At 39.7% G+C, this 20,092-nt stretch overlaps 2 protein-coding genes across 2 annotated transcripts; both read right to left on the bottom strand.

The window, feature by feature from the left end:
* Positions 1–2,889: 2,889 nt before the first annotated feature.
* LOC105443672 (low-density lipoprotein receptor-related protein 1-like) lies at positions 2,890–7,864 on the bottom strand. The gene is made up of 5 exons (XM_011677136.2): positions 7,450–7,864; positions 6,629–6,862; positions 5,028–5,193; positions 4,339–4,460; positions 2,890–3,609 (listed from the first exon to the last, which is right to left on the bottom strand). The coding sequence occupies exons 1-5, from the start codon at positions 7,535–7,537 to the stop codon at positions 3,335–3,337; spliced, it is 885 nt and encodes a 294-aa protein (XP_011675438.2). The 5' UTR covers positions 7,538–7,864; the 3' UTR covers positions 2,890–3,334.
* A 5,211-nt stretch (positions 7,865–13,075) lies between these two features.
* On the bottom strand, positions 13,076–18,965 carry LOC115924457 (low-density lipoprotein receptor-related protein 4-like). The gene is made up of 5 exons (XM_030986550.1): positions 18,523–18,965; positions 17,716–17,949; positions 15,898–16,063; positions 15,141–15,262; positions 13,076–14,320 (listed from the first exon to the last, which is right to left on the bottom strand). The coding sequence occupies exons 1-5, from the start codon at positions 18,605–18,607 to the stop codon at positions 14,043–14,045; spliced, it is 885 nt and encodes a 294-aa protein (XP_030842410.1). The 5' UTR covers positions 18,608–18,965; the 3' UTR covers positions 13,076–14,042.
* Positions 18,966–20,092: the final 1,127 nt, after the last annotated feature.

Raw genomic sequence — 20,092 nt, 5'->3', positions numbered from 1 at the left:
ACCGCAAACTTTGGGAAGTTGTGACTGGGGCCACTTGTCATGATTGTGTACTAATGATGTGATCTAGATAAATACTTTGCATAAATCCATTATCAACTTCTTCTTTTTCGTGTTCTTCTCCTTCTTGTTCTTGTTCTTCTTCTTCTTCTCTTTCTTCTTCTTCTTCTTCTTCTTTCCTCCTCCTCCCCTTCTTCTTCTTCTTCTTCTTCTTCTTCTTCTTCTCCTTCTTCTCCTCCTCCTCCTCCTCCTTCTCCTCCTCCTTCTTCTTCTTCCTCTTCTTCTTCTCCTCCTCCTTCTCCTCCTCCTTCTCCTTCTTCTTCTTCTTCTTCTTCTTCTTCTTCTTCTTCTTCTTCTTCTTCTTCTTCTTCTTCTTCTTCTTCTTCACCTCCTTCTCTTTTTATTCTTCTTCTTTTTAAAATGTAAATGAATTTCACCTGGGGATGGATTTCAAGAGTAGTAGTCCTACGACTCATGGTTATCTTCGTGGAGCGTATTACGCTTATGTCAATGTAAACACAAACAAACAAACAAACAAACAAACAAAACGCGTCAGTATGACAAGTTAGTATAATATATTGTTTTTTAATAGATTCAAGCTTCCTTTAGATAATTGCTGCTAAAGGCAATGACATTGGTTTTGAACACCGTTTTCATCGAAAAGCAAACACTTAAACAGTATTTCATTTTTATATAAACACAAAATAAAATTACCAACATCACTCATACAATTCATTAAAACCTGATTTCGGATTTGAGAGCACTTCAAACTAATAATAATGACCAACATTAACATGACTTTTTTAAAATAAAGTGACGTATTTTCATAATGGCATGATAATATCCTTCATTGTTTCCACATTATTTTGTATGTCTTCAAAGCCATACGTTATGTGTATAGAAATAAACAGGTGTGTGTACGAAGCTCTATCATCTCATGTTGGTGTCCCCTTTCCGTTAACTTTTTTCCTTCTTTTTAAAAATCTAAAATTAATTTTTTTGAGGAGGCACTCGTCATTGTTTAAAGTGCGTTGAATTCAAGACCGAGGAGTAATAACATCTAAAATTTAAATTAATAATCTTTGGATTAGTTTAGGGATCTTCGAATGGTAAAATTGTTGTAATAAAAACACATGATCATGTTAACATCAGGGCCTAGTAACCCTCTCTCGGTGAGCAGACCAATACATGGGGAAATGAGGAAAAGAACGAGCGGTAAATTCGAAAGAACATGAGTAACAAATTGTAAACCAATTCTGAACCTTTAGGAAGAACAAATAATGGCTCTGAAAAGAGCGATTCATATTCATTATTTTGAAGTGATTTTGATTGTTTGTTATGTTCATTAAAGCCCCTCTGCACTAGTTTGGTCAGGACGGATTAGACTTTCAACCATGGTCACGTACAGGTGGTTGTCTCATCAAATCAGCTCTCAATTAACATAAGAAAAGGGGGATCATGGGGGACCAATGGGCACCGATTAGGCATTGCTTGAAATATAGAGGGCACAAGAAGCTATAAGTAGTGCAGTGGGAATTGAAAACAATTTGTTTGTATATATATTTTTTTTAATACGGACAAAAATCAACCAAAACCAAACGATCATACACATTAGGCAGCAATTATGATAATAGTTCTAGGAGAGAAGTCATCCTTTTCCATGTTTTTTTTTTTGTCGTACTGTGATGACTACATTACCAATCCTATTGATCATATTACTGATGGATAACACATGCCCACGACAAAATTGTTTCAATTGAGCGGAACCGATCTCACTTCAATCGGATGTTCTTTTAAGCTGACTTGATATGAACCCGGTTCCCAACGTCATTATCTTAAGACGGAAATCAGTGATACTGTATGTAGTACTTTATTGTTTCCTGTTTTCCTAGAGAGCGTGTAAAGTGTTCCCGTGTTTTTTATGAAGGCCTTCCGGGACGCGTCATTTTTTTCTGCGGCACAGATTGGGTTTTTTTTTTTTTTTTTTTTTTTTTTTTAAAGAGGTCTTGATTTAACCCTAACCCTTACCCTAACCCTAACCCTAACCCTAAACTTTCCCATAGGCTCAACTCGCACCTAACCCCAATCTGTGCCGCAGAAAAAAATAACGCTTCCGGGACCTGCTTCCCACGGTGCATCAATTCACCTGCGTCATTACCATGGTTATCTACCGCTAATCAAACATGTTAATTGATTCAGGACGTATGTTAGTGACTTAAAGACATGTTTGCACTATATATTTTCTTTTTTGAACGATATTACTCTCATAATTATAACGCGCCAAAGACCACACAATGCGCCAATACAGTACCACATCTGGGCCCTGTTTCATAAAACTTGATATCAATAACAAGTTACAAGCTACTGTTATAAGCTACTGAAATCAAGGCATCTGATTGGCTGAGAGCAAACTTGATATCAATAACAAGCTACAAGCTACTGGTATAAGTTACTGAAATCAAGGCATCTGATTGGCTGAGAGCAAACTTGATATCAATAACAAGTTACAAGCTACTAGTATAAGTTAATGAAATCATGGCATCTGATTGGCTGAGAGCAAACTTGATATCAATAACAAGTTACAAGCTATTGGTATAAGTTACTGAAATCATGGCATCTGATTGGCTGAGAGCAAACTTGATATCAATAACAAGTTACAAGCTACTGTTATAAGCTACTGAAAACAAGGCATCTGATTGGCTGTGAGCAAACTTGATATCAATAACAAGTTACAAGCTACTGTTATAAGCTACTGAAATCAAGGCATCTGATTGGCTGAGAGCAAACTTGATATCAATAACAAGTTACAAGCTACTGTTATAAGCTACTGAAATCAAGGCATCTGATTGGCTGAGAGCAAACTTGATATCAATAACAAGTTACAAGCTACTGTTATAAGCTACTGAAATCAAGGCATCTGATTGGCTGTGAGCAAATTTATCATAGAAATAAAGCGTTTGTTATAGATAAAAAGTTTTATGAAGCGGGCAGCACCAGCTATGATGCTTCGTGTGCATCGGACGTAGAGGGCCCATTGCACGTGAGGGCGTCTCATGCTGGCGTAGGGCTGAGTCAACGCAGACGTTGTCATTGACGCGCAATCTAAGAGTGAACTCGTAACAAAAATGGACACAAAATGAAGACTTAAAACAGTGCGTTGAATTACTGGTGATTGGATGTTTGCCATCACTATGTTCTGAGGTAATGACGCAATCAAAATGACGCTTCGTGTGCTACGGGCTATTTGAATGGCGCAATAGATCTGCTTTATTTAAAAACATCAATATAAACGAAAATGCCTGAATAAATACAACCGTGGGGCTATCCACGAATACACCTAGAGGTCTACACGTGCGATGTGGAACTTCCTCGGATAGCTGAGTACGTCTCGGTTGTCCGTATAGGCTTTCACCGGTCTCCCCACTCCATTTCTTAGCTTCATGATGGACCGATGCTCGAGTTCGTTGCTAACGTAGAGGTCGCCCTGGTAGAACTGTAGGTCGGTGATCTTGTAGTTGGAGGATAGGCTGCTGATGACCTTTGGTAGGGAGCCGTCGAGGTTCATACTGACGACTAGGCCATTGCCGGGATCACTGATCACGATACGCTGACCTAGAAACGACAACGGTGAGAGATTAGTAGAAACGGTCACCATCGTCAACTCGTCTTATATTATATCAACATTATTGTTGTTCTCGAAATTAGTGACCCAGCTAGGTCAAGCCGCGGGTTCAAAACAGACATGCACCCTTTTAACTGCAACTAAATTTATTTCGTTAACGCGCCTGGTCATTATACGAGTAGGATGAGAAAGAATGAGAGAGGGGAAAGAGGGGACAGAGGAGGAGAGAGTGAGTGGGAGAGTGGGAGAGTGGGATAGGGGAAAGGGGGAGAGCTGGAGAGAGGAGAGGTGAGGAGAGGGTGAAGGGGTGAAATAGAGATATAGGGATTGAGGGGAAAGAGAAAGACAGTGAGAGACAAGAAATAGGGGAGAAAGAGAGAGGGGAGAATGGGAAAGAGAGAGAAAGAGAGGGGAACGGTAGGAGGAAGATAGAGAGATTCGAAAGAGGGGAGAGAGGAGGAGAGAGTGAGTGGGAGAGGGGGAGTGCTGGAGAGAGGAGAGGAGGGGAGAGGGTAAAGGGGTGAAATAGAGAGCTAGGGATTTAGGGGAAAGAGAAAGACAGTGAGAGAAAAAAATAGGGGAGAAAGAGAGAGGGGAGAACGGGAAAGAGAGAGAGAAAGGGGGAACGATAGGAAAAGATAGAGATATTGAGATAAATAGAAAGGGGAGAAGGGAAAGGGAAGAGATAGTGAATGAGAAAGAGAGAAAGAACTTTGTACCTTCGACATCGACGGCCATTGCCTCGATCTCACCAAGATCGTTGTTGTAATGGAGGTTGGTGATACTCCCACCGGAGAGCGGTGATCGGTCCACCCGTCCGAACTGGGTGAAGTACAGATACCTGGAAATGTGAGAGGAAGAACAGATGGGATCAGTTACAGAATGATTTGAATGTGAGGGAGCCAGGGTCATACACGGTAAATAAATGCGAATTAACGAAGACTACCGATTATAAAGAGGCTGCTTGAAGGGGCCGATCGTGTTGGGGGTCTCGTCCCTGCCAGCCCCCCCCCCCCTCCCGCTCTCTCTCTCTCTCTCTCTCTCTCTGTCTCTCTCTCCATCTCTCTCTTTAAAAAAAAAATCATCATTCGACTATGCTCACGTGCTCCCGTACCGACGCCATATTTGTCATATTTATTTATCCGAAGGGACAGTGGTATAAAACCAGGGAAGAAACGAGTGTGTACGTCCCCCTCAACCCACTCCCCTCTGTATCACGGCCCATTTGGAAATGGGGCAGATCAAATCAAATTATATAAAATAGTTCCCAGTTCCCCATCTCAAGATCGTTACGGAGGACACCCCCCCCCCCCCCCAAACCCCAAACCCCCTCGATTTGGAGATACGCCCCTGAACGTGTTAACGTTGTTACTTTCATCTTGTACAAGAGTATTTTTAATTTATTTACCCGTTCTCTGAATCGACATGAATGGCCCCTGGTTTACTCAGAGCAGGGTGCACTGATGTCTCCCTCACTACTGTCCCGTTGAGGTTAAAGCTACTGATCAGCTCCTCGCCTTTGTAAGCCACGTAAATCTGCTGGTTGGTTTCGTCGATCGAAAGCGATGTTGGTTCTGAAAAGAAGAAAAATGTCATTGATTTTTTTTCAATTCGCTGTAATTGTTACAACATTCAACACTCAAATAAAGAATGCAACCCTTTTTTCCGATAAAGGACTAAAAAAAAATCCTATTGCCATAATTAAAACTTCGATCAATATAAAATAAGTTACTCTCTTTAAAAAAAAAGAGTGAATTTTCACTCTATTTTCACTTTCTTGGGAGTGACGCCCGTGATCACTGTTTAGGAGTGAAAATCGATTGAATTTAAATTGCTCTCTTAGAAGAAAAGAGTGAATGTTCACTCTATTTTCATTACATTTTCACTCTCCAGAGGAGTGACGTCCGTGATCACTCGATTTTTTTAGAGAGTACAATACATATCATAAGCTATTGAAATAATAACTTTTTTGATTGGCTGAGATCAAATTTATAATCATCTTAGCCAGTGGCGTAGACAGGTTCGTACTCCTGGGGGGGGGGTGACTCAGGGGCGGATCTAGCTTTTTGCTAAGGGGGGGGGTGACCAATAATGACGATGCGGAGCATCGTCCACGAGCCGCGAAGCGGCGAACCGATTTTTTGGGGGGTGTTTATTTGAACCCCGTAAGTGATGGTTTCCTGGCATCTATTAACACAATGGAGACCATAAAAAGCAGTGCATGATAACGTCTTTTTAAATCAAGTGACAGTTAAATACACAGTTATATCCAGAGTTATCATGTGTTTGGTTAAGTAACCAGATGAGTTGAATATCTTCTCACAATATTTGCACTTGAAAGGGTTTCTCTCCAGCGTGCGTTCTTTTTTCTTTCTTTTTTTTTTCCTTTTTTTTTTTTTTTGTTTTTTTGGCTGCCCAAGGGGGGGGGGGTTAAACCCCCTAACCCCCCCCCCCCCCCGTAGATCCGCGCCTGTTTAATCTTGTGGTTATCTTGTGGTTTCCAAACCACAAGATAACCACAAAATACTTGTAAGATTTTCTTTTTTTTACCGTCTGAATTGGCTTTCACCGTGTGAATGCGGCTAATAACAATAAACACAATTACAATAATGATTAATTATTATTATCATCATCATAATTACTATTATTATTAATATTATAATTGTTATCATTATTATTATTACTATTATTATCATCATTATGACTTATTAAGTAAGCAAATATCATTCCCCAAAACCTGGGGGGGGATGATTGTACATGCCATCCCCCCACCTTGTGAGGTGGGAGGGATGCATCCCCCTCATCCCCCCCCCCCCCCCGTTGTCTACGCCCCTGTTTGGTACTATGTATCTCTGAATTAGTTTATTGACACCATTATATGGGTAAAACACTTTGACATAATGTGCTTTTGACACTGTTTAATTGATACCATGTGGTTAACACCTCGACACCATGCATCTCGGACACCGTTCCACTCACACCACAGAGTTACCACCCTCTTGTTCATACCTGTATGGGATGTACTTGACACCTGTTTGACACCGGACCCGTCGGCGTTAGCTTGGTAGATATGTCCATTGTGTTTGCTGGCCCAGTAAAGCTTTTGATTGACCTCGCTGAAGGTCACGTCCCAAACCTCAATGTCTCCAAGCACCAATGAGCGAAACCGGTAAGCACCCAAGGTAGCAGCTAGCACCTTCTTGTGACCCGTATCAGCAATAAATATCATGTCAACACCTGCTGCTGAGGGATGATATAAAGCAAACATGTTCATCACAATAATGGTAGTAAATAGTAGTAGAAGAAGGAGAAGAAGATGAAGAAAAAGAAGGATCGAGGGGAGGAGGAGGAGGAGGAGGAGCAGTAGTAGCAGTAGTATTAATAAAGCAGAAGTAGCAGTTGAGGTAGCAGTAGGAATATGCTATTGTTTAGTATAGAATAGTACTAGTTGTCACTCCATGCAGAGCGAATTTATTTCATTTTCCACATAATATAAATAATGACAAGATAATCACAAAAATAAACATAATGATATAAAAGAAAATTAGCATTGAGATATCTTTGACAATGTTTTTGTTAGACTTGTAACGGAAAATTATTTGGTAACAGGACATGACATACGAACCTACTTGGAAGCAATGCTTGTTAGGTGTAGGTTCGTACGATAATAATTTAAACTTTATACATTCCGACATAATTGAATTTTGAAAGATAACGGAGTCAGAGACACATGACGGACACAAACAACGACACAAAAAACAAATAAGAAAATTTGTAGTTTGGCTGTACAAATAACAGGAAATCATAGAGGAAATATATTGATATCTTACTTGTATTACTTGCGCACTTGATCTCCGTTGCCATGAGAACCAAAACAGTAAATACCAAACAAGAGAGTACCACACAAAAGGCCGCCATGTTTGTGATGATTTAAAAAAGTAAAAATGAACCGATAGAGCTATACACCGATGAAATAATTGATTGGTTGATAGCGTAATGAATCTACTCCAGTTTCGGTGTCTGTTATATAAGATTTTACAGCCATTATTTTATTGTATGGAAGTACATGGCCTCGACGGATAAAATGTGACTTACTATTTTTCGCTCAAGTAGTGCACAACCCTAATTTTCTGCCATATGCTATGTAGTTTGAATGCACTAGCTATACGCACGCACACAACCGAAGGCCAAGGTTAACGGGCAATGTGGATTAGCCGTGACAGCTGGAACGCGCCTAATCCTCCCGCGCAGGAGAACATTATTCGCCAATTTCCTTTGTTCATTTTCATAAGAAGGTCGCCTGCTATCATATATTTCAGTTTCTTGGCTACCGTCTTCGGACATTGGAACTAAGAAACCATTCACAACTCAATCAATACAAGACATCGCTGCACATGACTCTCAGTACATTTTGGCACGTTAACATTACAATGAGAGGTAAGTCAATGCCTAGAACGATAGCAAGGCTTTCATGAATCATTATCAAGGCAAAGATCACTCAGCTTTCCGATCATGAAATGTTTTCAACATTACAGTGTCATATTAAATAATACGAACACGATTTTTGAAGACAATACAATATTTGAATTGACAGGCGTTGTAAGCACAAATGTAACATACCCTTATTTGCAAAGAATATACATACGAAGACAATAAAAGTGTAAATAATTTTAGATAATCCATTAAATTACCTTAAACATAATATGCCTATTCATCATTACGGGGATTGGACAAAAAGATTTTTACCAGTAAATACCGAGTGATATTTTTCCTAAAACATTAAAAAGAGTTGGCAAATTTGGTATTCCTCTGGTGCAGGGGCGGTGATACTGATTCCGGGGAGGGGACGGAGGGGGGGGGGGGGGGGTGACACGTCCTCTCAATTTTTGTTTAGCACTGAATACGGACTAAATACTGCAACACTACACGTTTAGGCTTTGGAAGGCCAAACAGTGCAGCGTTTAGACTAATACAAATGCAACAATCTTCTCGCACGGTCGCTAAGCTTTCTCGCTTATAATATCCTTCAAAATGTACAAGTAAAATAATATTGTTGAAAATCTGTATTCCGTTGGTACGCTCACGTAAGTACAGTGTACACTGTATGTTTACAAGATTAAGAGTAATAGAAAGAGATAAGTGCTACAAAAATGAATATTCCCCCCCCCCCCCCCCCCCCCCCCTCGGGTCATGAAAAGAAATCGTCGCCTCTGCTCTGAGGCATTGGTGACATCCACTACGACTGCAAAAAAAAAAAAGATTAAAGAGTAGTATTGAGGAACTTTTTTTTTTTGGGGGGGGGGGGAGGGGATAAGTTTTTAATTTAACAAAGATCTTTCAGAAGGAAAATTTCTCTCAGAAAGCAGCACGTAGGCTTACTTTATTAGTGTTAACAGACTTTAATAAGACCAACTTGACTAATTATGACATAAGACAAGCCGAGGCGGGAAGGGTGTCAATTGATTCATGTAATCGCTGCTTCCGTTCCATTCAGACTTGAGATACGTCTCGAGGCAGCCTGTTCATCGCCCCTATTGATCAATGGCGTAGCGTGTACGTGTCTACCCATTGAGGGGGGGGGGGGTTGGCAACGGTCTTAATCGAAACAAAACTAAATGCAAATTTATTTATTAGAGGGGGTGACTGCTGGAGATGATCCGGATGTGTTCATTCTTGTCCTTTACCTCTTATCCCTTTCCCTTTCTCAATTTTATTTATATTTTTTCACCACTCGATTAATGTGACCCGCACGTGCTCCAGGACCCCCCCCCCCCCCTCCTTCCCTGTATGTATGCCACTGGCTTCTATCGCAACCTCTTTCTAAGGATTTTGAGGAGGGGTTTCTCTATTTTGAGATTATCGACAATTAAAAGGGAATTAAATTAGTATCTGTGACAGCAATGTGATAATAGCCGAACTTGGTGTTTCCAATCTTTCATATGTGATAATTTCTGCAATTTGGCTTCTAGCCGCGACGGATTTATCTTAAAATATTGTTTTATGTTATTATTTTTTTTTTGCATGTTTACTCAGTAAACCTTTTATTGAATTCAATTCAAGGGCGAGTCCCATATACATCCCCTCCAGTTCTACTTACGTAACTACAGATTTGTCTGAATCTAGATATACAAGTACTACTTAAAATCAGGCCTATTTTTAAAATATCATACTTAAATCATATTTATGAATCACATGTGTAGAATAAAACTCGGATTACACATCGTGTTGATGATCCAGGACATAATGATCGAGTAAGTTACCAACATGTATTTGACAAACATCCTTGGGGAAACAATGCTGATTTATAAACTATCTGTACAATATACATTCAGGACAACTATCTTCAGAATGTCCATCAGGATAACTACCCCTGAGACAATGCATGTACTCACAAGTACCACCCCCCCCCCCCTCCTCCAACTCACCTCTAGTAAGAAAAGAAAAAATCCCCTAGCGTATATTGGGGCAAATTTAATCAACATTATCACAATGTTGCATCAATTATGTTTTCATTTCTCCTTTAATCATTTCCTTCAATCACCATCATCATTGATCACCATCATTATTATTGTTATACCTTAAATGTATGCTCAACCTCATCATGATTATGATCATTATCATCACCCTCATAATCATCCTCCTCATCATCATTCTCATCATCATCTTCATCACCACTGTCCCCCTCGTCCTCCGCATCACCCGTACCATCCACCGATCCATTGTGGTAGAGGTCTTGGACTGAGCACCTTCATACGCTACCATATTCTGTGGGTAGCGTACGAATTTTAATTGTGTGTTGTAATCGCAATGAAATGGATTGATTATAAAATCAACGAATTGATTTAAAGCAAACTTTGACATTTCATTAAATTATTAGAGAAAGAAGACAATTCGTTGTACCGTTCTCGACTCTTAATCCTTGTTTGAATCAAGTTCCCTTTCCTACGCGCGTAGCGTGGAAGCTCTGACGTTTCATAAAATTATTAAAGAAAGAAGACGATTCGTTGCACCATCTCCGACTCTTAATCCTTGTCTGAATTCAGTTCAGCCCCCCCCCCTCCCGCGCGAAGCGCGGAGGCTTTGACATTTCATTAAATTATTAGGAAAAGAAGACAATACGTTGTACCGTTCTCGACTCTTAATCCTTGTTTGAATCAAGTTCCCTTTCCTGCGCGCGTAGCGTGGAAGCTCTGACGTTTCATAAAATTATTAAAGAAAGAAGACGATTCGTTGCACCATTTTCGACTCTTTATCCTTGTATGAATTCAGTCCCCCCCCCCCACCCCTAAATTCAGGTCCTGTTGATGTTTGTTTAAATTATTAAAGAAAGACGACGATTCGTTGTACCATTCACGACTTTTAATCCTTGTCTGAATTAAGTTCTCCCCCCCCCCCCCCCTTCCCGCGCGAAGCGCGGAAGTTTTGATGTTTCATTAAATTATTAAAGAAAGAAGACGATTCGTTGTACCATTTTCGACTCTTAGTCCTTTTTTTTCCTACGTCCTCTTCCTTTCTTCTTTCTCTCTCTCTCTCTTTTTTTTGGCCGGCGGTTTTTTTCTTTGGGGGGGGGCGACCGCCCCCACAGCCCCCTGGCTACGCGCCTGTATCCTCTCTGTCTCTCATTATCTTTCTCTCCCACTCTCTACTTCTGTTTTGCACTTTTGCGCTTCGCGCTTTACATTTGCTTTTTAATGCTGCGGCTTTGCATTTGGCGCACTGCATTTCTATTTTGCTGTTGATTGAATAAATTTAATACATTCATCAATTCCTGATGAAGCTGTATGAGCAAGAATTCAATTTATTCTTGTCTCATTTATAAAAATGATAGGCCCTATGGCAAAATGTGTATATTGATGGTCATCTTGCGAGTAATAACCATTAACTACTCTCATCGGGCTCTCATCATTAATTTTTCTCTTCATTTTTTTTAAATTTTGTATGATAATTATTGGGGGGGGGTGATTGTACAGGCCACCCCCCCCCCACCCGAAATATTGGGGGGATATATCCCCCCACCCCCCCCCCCCGGGATCGACGCCCATGTCGGTGTCAGTTTTCTGTTACTGTATTGTACTGAACTCCTGCAAACAAATCTTTAATATTCAAATGTATAGCTCAGAACAGCTATTGATCAGGTATACCTACCTCATTTTTAGAAATCAGTAATGCATATTAGAGTTTTTGATTTCAGTTCTATGAATCCCTCATATCGTATCTTTGTATTGAAGAATTTGTTTATTTATTTTTGTTTAATGTTTGTATTTACAGGGGTGGATGCCTTCATTGGAATATGAATAGAAATTACATTTCCACAATTAGTTTTTCTGTCAAAACACAATGTTACTAGTTCACATTTAATGTTTTTAGTTTTTACTTCTATAGTCATTCTCATCATAATTGTATTTGGTACTTCAAACTATCCTATAATCATACAATATAATGTTGCTCTTTTTAATTTTATCTGTATGATGAGAAATGAAATTGTTTTGTCAAATTGATATTTCCATATTTATCATGTATTGTTCAGCTGATAATTGTTTAGTCAAAGATTACGTGTTTGCCTGGGTGAAGACAACCTTTTAGCATTGGTAAACTTTGTAGCGTTTGAGACTGTGTACTACATTATTGAAATACCCTACAATGAGATTGTGTAAACTGACTTGCTTCTGATACTCTACTCACAAAATATTTATGAAAAACAGTAATGAACTAAAAAGTAAATATGATGATTATATTAGTCATATTTCCCATTGAACTGCCTTGTTTTATCAACATGTAAACCTTCAACCAGAACATGATAACCATGGCATGCAAGAAAGAGACTATACCACACAGTACTGTTTTTAATACATCTTTTGTCTTCATGTAAAATAATCTATGCAGATGATGAACCTTAAAAAAGAGAGTTTATTAGCAACCAGTATATTTCAGCATGCTAATGATGTAAAATGTCTCATTCGTTTTGTTTTTGGAATGGTATTTTGAATAATTTAATTTATTTATTCATTTATTGCAACCATGAGTTGGATTTCATACAGTAAAAAAGGCAGGTATAAAAATGGTTCACAATATAGTTACATGTATATATACTTTGTACACTGTCGCTCATATAGGTGGAATATATTTGTTTTACCGCAATTTATGGAATTATTTTAAAAATAATTTAAAAATAATAGATCTAGATAATAGTATATATTCTCAGATTTTATTGACTAATAATTTGCCAATGTGTGTTTTGCGTGACTGCAAACTGTGGGGCATTAATCCTCATTACTGTCATTTATGACTTAAGGGCGTAAGTCCATTAGTTGATAAGCATAGTAATATACACATGCTTTAGCAGTCACGCAAAACACACATTGGCAAATTATTAGTCAATACAATCTGAGAATGTATACTATCATCTAGATCTACTATTTTAAAATTATTTTTAAAATAATTCCATAAATTGGGGTGAAACTAAAATATTCCACCTTTATGAGCGACAGTGTACAATAAAACTGCACTTTAAATACATAGATATGAAGAAAAAAAAACACTCAAGAGCAATCGCATTTAAACATAATTATAAGGTACATGGGACTTCACAGGTCCAATAATCATATATCAACTGACATCAACGTATTGTTCAACAATTAAAATTCAGAAAGATTTTGAAAGAAAGAAAGAGACAGTAAACCCAAATTGAGTGGTGGTATAATGCATTATTCCTAAAAATATATAGACTTATTTCTTTGTTGACTTCATCATACTGTAGTACATATATGTCAAGCATTGTGTATGTCACTATTGCTGAGTAAACATGATAACAGGACATTTATGAAGAATTAGATTAAAAAATCTTAGAACGGGTCCTAGATGCTGGAGGGCTGGCCTGTCCCTTGTCTCTATCACCGTCATCTGACGAAGAGTTTGCCATCCTGACTACTGCAAGTGGTTTCTATTTGGCTTGTAGTTTAGAGGCCCGGACGTGGCTCCGTTTTCCCAAAGTATATGGGTGTGGAGATGAGAGGTGTTTTTGGATAGCTGGATGTGTATTCTTTATGAGAGGGGTATATTACGTCAGTCTGGAGACTGGGTGGATGTATACCTGATGAGTCTTTTCCACAAAACCCTAAATATGCATTTAAAATGCAATACAGTAATGATGAACAAGAGTCAGCGCAGACGTTGCCATTGACGTGCAATCTAAGAGTGAACTCGTAACAAAATTGGACACAAAATAAAGACTTAAAACAATGCTTTGAATTACTTGTGATTGGGTGTTTGCCGTAACCATGTTCTCAAGCAATGACGCAATCGAAAAGACGCTTCGTGTGCTACGGGCTATTTGAATGGCGCAAGAGATCTGCTTTATTTAAAAACATCAAGACAGACGAAAATGCCTGAATAAATACAACCGTGGGGCTATCCACGAATACATCTAGAGGTCTACATGTGCGATGTGGAACTTCCTTGGATAGCTGAGTACGTCTCGGTTGTCCGTATAGGCTTTCACCGGTCTCCCCACTCCGTTTCTTAGCTTCAAAATGGACCGCTGCTCGCGTTCGACGTTGCTAACGTAGAGGTCGCCCTGGTAGAACTGTAGGTCTGTGATCTTGTAGTTGGAGGATAGGCTGCTGATGACCTTTGGTAGGGAGCCGTCGAGGTTCATACTGACGACTAGGCCATTGCCGGGATCACTGATCACGATACGCTGACCTAGAAACGACACCGGTGAGACAGAGAGATTAGTACGAACGGTCACCATCGTAAACTCGTCTTATAATTATCAACAACTATTGTTCTCGAAATTAGTGACCCAGCTAGGTCACGCTGCGGAGAACAGACAGACATACACCCTTTTTAATTGTAACTGAATTTCTTTCGTTAACACGCCTGGGGAGTGCTTCCCAAAGACTAAGATCAACTTTAAGTAAGACTTAACAATGGCAGGCTGGTCACGCCACTTGTTGCTCTCACCATTGGTCTCTCAATTATTATCTCTAGATATTATTTTTTTCTTCAATAATGAACTATCAAACAATGTAAATTCTGTAAATTTGTGACCATGATTTTTACGTCCTCTGAGAGACCAATGCCAGTAAATGGTGAGAGAAAACAGTGGCATGAACAGCCTGCCAAAGTTAAGTCCAACTTAAAGCCGATCTTAGTCTAAGTGAAACACCCCCTGGCCTATTATATATATTTATATATAGAGTGGGGTGAGAGAGAAAGGCAGATGGTGGGGGGGGGGGGGAGAGGGGAGAGAAAAGGAAAGAGTAAATGGGAGAGGGGAGAGCTGAAGAGAGGGGGAGGAGGGGAGAGGGTGAAGGGGGGGGGAGATAGAGAGATAGGGAGAGAGGGGAAAGAGAAAGGCAGTGAGAGAAAAAAACTAGGGGAGAGAGATCGAGGGGAGAAAAGAAAGAGAGAGAGAGGGAAAGAGAGGAGAAAGATAGAGAGATTGAGATAAATAGAAAGGGGGAGAAGGGAAAGGGAATGAGAGAGAGAGAGAGAGAGAGAGAGAGAGAGAGATTCATACCTTCGACATCGACGGCCATTGCCTCGATTTCACCAAGATCGTTGTTGTAATGGAGGTTGGTGATATTCCCACCGGAGAGCGGTGATCGGTCCACCCGTCCGAACTGGGTGAAGTACAGATACCTAGAAAATGTGAGAAGAAGAACAGACGGGATCAGTTACAGAATAATTTGAATGGGAGGGAGCCAGGATCATACACAGTAAATTGAATGCAAATTAACGAATTATAAAGAGACTGCTTGAAGGGCCGATCATGTCGGGGGTCTCGTCCCTGCCACCCCTTCTCTCTCTCTCTCTCTCTCTCTCTCTCTCTCTCTCTTTCTCTCTCTCTCTCTCTCTCTCTCTCACTCTCTACCTCTCTCTCTCTCTCTCTCTCCCTCTTTCTCTTTTTACAAATCATCATTCGCTCGCGTGCTCCTGTACCTAGGCCACTGGATGTCATATTTATTTATCCGAAGTGGCAGTGGTATAGATACAGAGAAGGAACGCGTGTGCACGTCCACCCCCCTCCCCTCCCCTCTCCCTCTCTCTCTCACCCCCTCCACTCTTCCTCCCCTCTGCATTACGGCCCATTTGGAAATGGGGCAGATCAAATCAAATTATATACAATATATGCAATTCCCCATCTCACGTCCTCTACGGAGGACAACTCCCCCCCCCCCCCCCCCCACACTCGATCCCCCGATTTTGAGATACGCCCCTGAACGTGCTGACGTTGTTACTTTCATGCTGTAAAAGGGTATTTTTAAGGTATTTACCCGTTCTCTGAATCAACATGAATGGCCCCTGGTTTACTGAGAGCAGGGTGCACTGGTGTCTCCCTCACTACTGTCCCGTTGAGGTTAAAGCTACTGATCAGCTCCTCGCCTTTGTAAGCCACGTAAATCTGCTGGTTGGTTTCGTCGATCGAAAGCGATGTTGGTTCTGAAAAGAAGAAAAATGTCATTGATTTTTTTTCAATTCGCTGTTTTTGTTACAACATTCAACACTCAAATAAAGAATGCAACCCTTTTTATCCGATAAAGGACTAAAAACAATCCTATTGCCATAATTAAAACTTCGATCAATATCATAAGTTACAATACATATCATAAGCTATTGAAATCATAACTTTTTTGATTGGGTGAGAACAAATTTATAATCATCTTAGCATTTGTTATTGATAACCAAGTGTCACATAATTTTTTGTTAAACCTCTCAGTCAATCAAATGCAACGATTTCAGTAGCTTTTAAGAGTAATTGCAACCTGTTTTGTCAAGCAGGACCCAGTGTATTTTGGGCGACAGTGGAACTGAAGTTATTACTTGCCCCAACTATTGTACTTAGACAAAGTGTTTCGTTGACACCATTTTACTGATTCCATTATGGTTAACACCCTGGCACCCCGTGTACCAATGATACCTTTAAAGGTACTATGTCCCATTTGCAGCAAACATCAAATTCTGTAGAAATTTGCAGGAATTATGAACATGTCATGTATCTCCTATCGTAAGTAGTATCTTAATATTCAAATTATGCAAGGAAACCCGTTTACTTTCCAGACTTCACTGTCAGACACTATTGAGTGGATAATTTCTTTTTTTTCTTTGGTAATAACCCCGGCCCCCCCCCCCCCCACTCAGTGTTATTTAGGGTACGCATATGCTTGTTCCCTCTTTTTAAAGCACCCCCTATCTGAGGACTGCCAACATTTCCGAACCCCCCCCCCCCTCCCCTTTCGCGGGCTTTTCCTGCCTTGGAGACCCCCCTAAATTCGGAAAAATGCTCAATGTACCCCCCTTAATTCGGGAAAATGCTCAATTTACCCCCCTAAATTCGGAATAATTTCTCAGGAGTCCAAAGAGATGAGAGAGAAAAAAAACAAAAAAACATCCCCTATTTAAAGAAATCTCCGGGTGAAAGTCAAATACACCCCCTTTTCTTACAATTCTCGGGCCGGACTTTGTCGCACGAAAAGTACCCCTTTACCGGACATTTTGGTAATACGCATGCGGTCATTCCGACCCCGGAGTGGGGGTGGGGTGGTAATAACATACATAAAAATGAGCGGTAAAGGGTACATAAGCATTTTGTCTACATCATTAACCCACTTCTTGTAATGGCCAAAATTAAACTGATTGAATCTTTGCGCAGTACTTCGGTACAAGGTTCTGAACATCAGACTATTACTTTAGTGATTGCAATCACCCAAGTCAATTCATCAACTAATGGTCGTTATTTTCCCCCTTAAAGATATTGTTAAGCCCTTTCGTTTTGAGGGAAGTTCTAAATTAGTATTATCTTTCAAATACCGTTGGAGTTTAACATTTTCCTTTTTTTGGCCTGCAAATGGGACATAAAATATATATAGGCCTACTTTTATGTCTAATGACACAATGTTTCTTTTGCACCATGTGGTTAACACCCTTGGGTACTATGTATCTCTGAATTAGTTTATTGATACCATATATGGGTAAAACACTTTGACATCATGTGCTTTTGACACTGTTTAATTGATACCATGTGGTTAACACCTCGACACTTTCTCGGACACCGTTCCACTCACACCACAGGGTTAACACCCTCTTGTTCATACCTGTATGGGATGTACTTGACACCTGTTTGACACCGGACCCGTCGGCGTTAGCTTGGTAGATATGTCCATTGTGTTTGCTGGCCCAGTAAAGCTTTTGATTGACCTCGCTGAAAGTCACGTCCCAAACCTCGATGTCCGCAAGCACCAATGAGCGGAACCGGTAAGCACCCAAGGTAGCAGCTAGCACCTTCTTGTGACCCGTATCAGCAATGAATATCATGTCAACACCTGCTGCTGAGGGATGATATAAAGCAAACATGTTCATCACAATAATGGTAGTAAATAGTAGTAGAAGAAGGAGAAGAAGATGAAGAAAAAGAAGGATCGAGGGGAGGAGGAGGAGCAGTAGTAGCAGTAGTATTAATATATAGCAGAAGTAGCAGTTGAGGTAGCAGTAGGAATATACTATTGTTTAGTATAGTATAGTACTAGTAGTCGCTCTATGCAGAGCGAATTTATTTCATTTTCCACATAATATACATAATGACAAGATAATCACAAAAATAAACATAATGATATAAAAGAAAAATTAGCATTGAGATATCTTTGACAATGTTTTTTTTTAGACTTGTAACGCAAAATTATTCAGTTACAGGAAATGAAAAACGAACATACTTGGAAGCAATGCTTGTAAAGTGTAGGTTCGTACTATAATAATTTAAACTTTATACATTCCGACATAATTGAATTTTGAAAGATAACGGAGTCAGAGACACATGACGGACACAAACAACGAAACAAAAACAAATAAGAAAATTTGTAGTTTAGCTGTACAAATAATAGGAAATCATAGAGGAAATATATTACTTGTATTACTTGCGCACTTGATCTCCGTTGCCATGAGAACCAATACAGTAAACATCACACAATAGAGCACACAAAAGGCCGCCATGATTGTGAAGATTTTGAAAAGTGAAAAATGAACCGATAGAGCTATACACCGATGAAATAATTGATTGGTTGATAGCGTAATGAATCTACTCCCGTTTCGGTGTCTGTTATATAAGAGTTTACAGCCATTATTTTATTGTATGGAAGTACATGGCCTCGACGGATAAAATGTGACTTACTATTTTTCGCTCAAGTAGTGCTCAACCCTAATTTTCTGCCGTATGCTATGTAGTTTGAATGCACTAGCTATACGCACGCACACAACCGAAGGCCAAGGTTAACGGGCAATGTGGATTACCCGTGGCAGATGGAACGCGCCTAATCCTCCCGCGCAGGAGAACATTATTCGCTAATTTACTTTGTGCATTCTCATAAGAAGGTTGCCTGCTATCATATATTCAGTTTCTTGGCTCCCGTCTTCGGACATTGGAATTAAGAAACCATTCACAATTCAATCAATACAAGACATCGCTATACAGATGACTCTCAGTACATTTTGGCACGTTTACATTACAATGAGAGGTAAGTCAATGCCTAGAACGAAAGCAAGGCTTTCATGAATCATTATCAAGGCAAAGATCACTCAGCTTTCCGATCATGAAATGTTTTCAACATTACAGTGTCATATTAAATAATGCGAACATGATTTTTGAAGACAATACAATATTTGAATTGACAGGCGTTGTAAGCACAAATGTAACATATAGATTTTGTAATACCCTTATTTGCAAAGAATATACATACGAAGACAATAAAAGTGGAAATAAATGTTAAATAATCCATTAAGTTGGCTTAAACATATGCCTATTCATCATTACGGGGATTGGACAAAAAGATTTTTACCAGTAAACACCGAGTGATATATTTCCTAAAACATTAAAAAGAGTTGGCAAATTTGGTATTCCTATGGTGCAGGGGCGGTGATACTGATTCCGGGGAGGGGACGCGGGGGGGGGGGGGGGGGGGGGGGTGACACGTTCTCTCAATTTTTGTTTAGCAAATACTTACTAAATACTGCAACACTACACGTTTAGGCTTTGGAAGGCCCAAGAGTGCAGGGTTTAAACTAATACAAATGCAACAATCTTCTCGCGCGGTCGCTAAGCTTTCTCGCATATAATATCCTTCAAAATCTACAAGTAAATATTGTAGAAAATATGTATTCCGTTGGTATCACGTAAATACAGTGTACACTGTATGTTTACAAGATTAAGAGTAATAGAAATAGATTAGTGCTACAAAAATGAATATTCCCCTCTCGTTTACTATGCTCTCCCCCCCCCCCCCCCCCCCCCGGGTCATGACAAGAAATCATCGCCTCTGCTCTGATACATTGGTGACATCCACTATACGACTGCAAAAAAAAAAAAAAACATTAAAAAATAGTAATGAGGATAATTTTTTGTTGCAACAAGTTTTTAATATGACAAAGATCTTTCAGAAAAGAGCACGTAGGCCTACTTTATTGCTCAACCTTTTCTGGCCA

Source organism: Strongylocentrotus purpuratus, unplaced genomic scaffold (assembly GCF_000002235.5).
Source record: "Strongylocentrotus purpuratus isolate Spur 01 unplaced genomic scaffold, Spur_5.0 spur5_scaffold_16, whole genome shotgun sequence".
Lineage (NCBI taxonomy): Eukaryota > Metazoa > Echinodermata > Echinoidea > Camarodonta > Strongylocentrotidae > Strongylocentrotus > Strongylocentrotus purpuratus.
This window is presented reverse-complemented; position numbering and strand designations above follow the sequence as displayed.